Consider the following 4,771-nt stretch of genomic DNA (forward strand, 5'->3'; position numbering starts at 1 on the left):
TTCTCCCACTGACCGGGTGTCATGTTGTACTCTGACTTGTTGCAGTGCGATGGACATTGAATGGTCCTTTGTATAAAACATTTGAGGGCCGCCATGCTCATACCGGTACTAGTTATGTATGTCTGCACATCATGGTCTGAGCATACTGAGAGGAGATATGAATGACAATATGGACGTCCTTCAATTGCCCTTATCTGTGGGACAAGCAGCACAGACCAGCCTTTCCCTTCTATAGCATGGCACAGTCCCTTCTCCACCATGACACGGCTTTGTGGGAACTCTTCTAACTTTGTTTTGTAAGGAAAGAACAAAACTTATTTACATTTCCCTCACAGACTTTTAATGCAAGTTTCACTACAAACAGGACCTCGCCCTCCCCCCTTCCAGGCGCCCCTTGGCTTTGTTCATCTTCCAACATCCCGCCCTGCTCCATTCCCTCATCCCTCCACCCCGCAGCGGCCAATCAGGACGGGGGCTGTGTAGAAAAACAAAGGCTCCGATTGGACGTACTCCCCTGCTCCGGAGTCCTCGCCCTCCCCGCTCAGCCACGGGTTTGTGAATGGGGGGTCTCTTGGCCAGATTGGAATAGTGGGCGGGGAGGGAGTGGGAAAGCACGCCCCTTTTCCTTGTTCCAAAGTTACGCCCTCTTATAAGGAGAGCGGCGCCGGGCTGATGTAGTGGATAAAGTGAAAGTCAGGAGATCGGAGGACACTGCTGTAGAGACAAGCCGGAGTCCGCCGAGATACTTAGTGGACCCGCGGCCAGTGTGTGCGGCCAGCCCGGATTAATCAGCGCCTCCTGGTGCCCGGTGAAGCACAGTACACCCCCACTTGTTGCTACTACAGACCGGTGAGGATGAGGAGAGCGGGGCGCCTATGGAGCGCGTTGACCCCGCCGGCACTGCTGCTGCTGAGTGTCCTGAGCGCGGGCGCTCAGCCTTACCACGGGGAGAAGGGGATCTCCGTCCCGGACCACGGCTTCTGCCAGCCCATCTCCATCCCGCTGTGTACGGACATCGCCTACAACCAGACCATCATGCCGAACCTGCTCGGCCACACGAACCAGGAGGACGCCGGGCTGGAGGTGCATCAGTTCTACCCGCTGGTGAAGGTGCAGTGCTCGGCCGAGCTGCGCTTCTTCCTGTGCTCTATGTACGCCCCGGTGTGTACGGTCCTGGAGCAGGCCATCCCGCCGTGCAGGTCTCTGTGTGAGCGGGCCCGCCAAGGCTGCGAGGCCCTGATGAACAAGTTCGGCTTCCAATGGCCAGAGCGGCTCCGCTGTGAGAACTTCCCGGTACATGGGGCAGGTGAGATCTGTGTGGGCCAAAACACCTCAGACACCCCCAGCAGACCTACCGCCAACCCCACCCCCTACTTACCGGACCTAATCACCTTCCACCCTCACTCCCCACCCCGGGACTTCACCTGCCCCCGCCAGCTCAAAGTGCCCCCCTACCTGGGTTACCGCTTCCTGGGGGAGAAGGACTGTGGGGCCCCCTGTGAGCCCAGCAAAGCCAATGGACTTATGTACTTCAAGGAGGAGGAGGTCCGCTTTGCCCGGCTCTGGGTGGGCATCTGGGCCATCCTGTGTGCCATCTCCACCCTCTTCACTGTGCTCACCTACCTGGTGGACATGAGGCGCTTCAGCTACCCTGAGCGCCCCATCATCTTCCTGTCCGGTTGTTACTTTATGGTGGCCGTGGCCTATGCTGCTGGATTCCTCCTGGAGGAGCGTGGCGTGTGCCTGGATCGCTTCTCGGACGATACCTACCGCACGGTGGCCCAGGGCACCAAGAAGGAGGGCTGCACCATCCTCTTCATGATCCTCTACTTCTTTGGCATGGCCAGTTCCATCTGGTGGGTCATCCTATCCCTTACCTGGTTCCTGGCTGCTGGCATGAAATGGGGCCACGAAGCCATCGAGGCCAACTCCCAGTACTTCCACTTGGCAGCCTGGGCCGTGCCGGCCGTCAAAACCATCACCATCCTTGCCATGGGCCGAGTTGACGGAGACATTCTAAGCGGAGTGTGCTATGTGGGCATCAACAGCGTGGATTCCTTACGTGGCTTCGTGCTGGCGCCCCTCTTCGTCTACCTGTTCATCGGCACCTCCTTTCTGCTGGCCGGCTTCGTCTCTCTCTTCCGCATCCGCACCATCATGAAACACGACGGTACCAAGACCGAGAAGCTGGAGAGGCTGATGGTCCGTATCGGGGTGTTCAGCGTCCTTTACACGGTGCCAGCCACCATCGTGTTGGCCTGCTACTTCTATGAGCAGGCCTTCAGGGACACTTGGGAGAAAACGTGGCTCATGCAGACCTGCAAAAGCTTTGCCATCCCTTGCCCGAACCATCACTTTGCTCCCATGAGCCCGGATTTTACTGTTTTTATGATCAAGTATCTGATGACCATGATCGTGGGCATCACCTCCAGCTTCTGGATCTGGTCGGGCAAGACCCTGCAGTCCTGGCGCAAATTCTACCACAGACTAAGCAACAACAGCAAAGGGGAGACCGCTGTATGAGCCCTGGGGACTTTTCTGCTCCTTGCTATGGAGTTAAAGGGACTTCGTTCAATGGTACTCAGTAACTGTGGATCTTGCCTTGACAAACTTCTTGACTCGGTGCACAGCTTTCCACAGAAACCGTTCTACAGGAATAGATCCAAGGAAGCACTGTGATTGATTTTTATGTGGACAGTGTGATCATGTTGAGGGTCCCCATGCAGATTTTTTATTTTATAATTTTTTTTTTTTTGGCTCTTTACCCTGATTATTCCAGATCACCATCAAAAATTTTTTATTTTTTTTTAAAGGAAACGTTAAGAGATTTGGGGCTGGCGTCCTGTCTAGTATTGTGCTTGGGCAGTGTGTTGAACTACAAGTTTAAGCATACCCTGCTCTCCACGTGTTGGGCTTATAGTTCCGCAACACCTGGGGAGTCAGTGTGCTGAAACTCTGGTGTAAGGAGCTTTTTAAATTTTTAATTTGTGGTTAATCGATTTGTGATGGCCAAAGGGGTCAACTTGCTACATGAACAGTAGGGTTGTATACAGCGTAAAGTGCAGGAACAGACCCCACATTCTTGCATTTGTCATTTACTCAGCTGCCAGGCATAGGATTTTTGTGTTTACCTAACAGATCAAGTCTTGTGCTTGGTAAATAAGTTTGGGTCCCTTAAGCACCCTGCAGGCAGTTAATTAAAGTTCTTCAGAGAGGGTTTCACCTACCCAGCAGCTGGGCAAATAATGCCTTTTGGTGTTACTGTCTCCTACTGCTATGTCAACAACCTTTTCACACAGCTTTAAATCTCCATGCAGGCACTAAAGTGACTATATTATACTTTATTTTTTATTTTATTTTTATATTGCAATAATGCCAAATTACATTACTACAGCCTTATAAGGTGTACATTATATGCCTTTTGATATTCTTATCACTTGGTAAATGATGTGTTTTTGTAATGTAAGATATGCAGTGTTCTGGCTGGGTAGGTGAGAAATGGTTAAAAGAGTTTAGACTCTGGGCCAGCAACACATTCCTTTTGCAAGGCTTTGCTATCTTCTCCAGCTGCAAATGGGGTTAAAGCATTTCCTCTGTAGACAAATGCCAAATCGCCTCTGAGATTCCTTTAAATGTGCCACCCATGTTTGTGTGGGTAATAGCCTTAATATTACAATTTTACTGGAATGTTAAAAACTGGCTTATTTTAATTATTTTAAAATACATTATGCCTCTTTTTTTAATGTTCTTTATAGCACTAGCACAAAGTATTTTTTTTTTTTTTTTTTTTTTTTTTTTTTTTTTAGGGGTCACCCCAGCAGAGTACACATGAAAGGTGACAAACTCCCCTTTCATATCATGTTTACATTTCATTTGCTTTTTCTCTAGTAGTATTACACATTTAATATTTGCTGCTGTCACTTGCAGAATACATTTCTGTGGTGGCAATATTAATTTAAATTTTATAAAATTACTGGTTAAACAATATTTCCTATGTGAAATGTTTTCAGCTCAGTGCCACAATGTCCAGTACATAAATCCTAAATCCAGCCCTGTTTATTTTCAATTTTTTACTGACTTTAGTTGATTTCATTATCCTAAATATCCAGGGAGTTGCAACAGTTGCTGCATAATGTGTATTTTTGAAAAGTCAAATACTATGTATGACCTTAAGAGACTTTTTTTTTTTTTTTTTTATGTGCATGTCAACTATCTGCAAATGAAGACATTGTTTTATATATATATTTTTTGTAAATAATTGTAACTTTTTGTATGAAGATATATATGTATTTATATGTTTCTAAGCCTCACTTTATCTTGTGTACAGTTCACTAAATAAAGCCTACATTTAGGTACTTTTTTTGGTTGTGTTTAATTTGATAATGGAAAACATAGATGGGTAAAGAAAAAAATCGTAAAATGCGTAAAACCAAGTTGTCGGCTTTTTTGGCTTTGGAATTTGGGGGGTATTTATTTTTTTTCCCCAAAAAATAAATACCTGTTGAGAAAATATAACGTATTAATTAATTGAACAGCCGCAGTTTACATTTAATCTAACTATGCCCAGTAAGTTCTACATGGGTAGGTTAAAAACAAAAAAAATTATAACCATAACTATTATCTCAAGTTCACTTAAAATTAAAAGGTAAAACGAAAGCCTAAATGTGCACCAGACTGTTTGGGTGTTTTTTTTTTTTTTTTTGAAGAATATGAATACTTTAGATATAGATCTCTATATCCAGATAATGGAATTTTGGTAGAATTGGACATC

The 4,771-nt window shown here is 46.6% G+C and overlaps 1 protein-coding gene across 1 annotated transcript; it reads left to right on the forward strand.

The window, feature by feature from the left end:
* The first annotated feature begins 548 nt into the window (after positions 1 to 548).
* On the forward strand, positions 549 to 4,355 carry FZD7 (frizzled class receptor 7). Its single transcript, XM_077448590.1, has one exon. It carries the CDS (start codon positions 856 to 858, stop codon positions 2,521 to 2,523), a length of 1,668 nt encoding a protein of 555 aa, XP_077304716.1. The 5' UTR covers positions 549 to 855; the 3' UTR covers positions 2,524 to 4,355.
* Positions 4,356 to 4,771: the final 416 nt, after the last annotated feature.

This window comes from Lithobates pipiens, unplaced genomic scaffold, assembly GCF_037356315.1.
Source record: "Lithobates pipiens isolate NorthernLeopardFrog02 unplaced genomic scaffold, aLitPip1_a1.2 Scaffold_22, whole genome shotgun sequence".
Taxonomy (NCBI): Eukaryota; Metazoa; Chordata; class Amphibia; order Anura; family Ranidae; genus Lithobates; species Lithobates pipiens.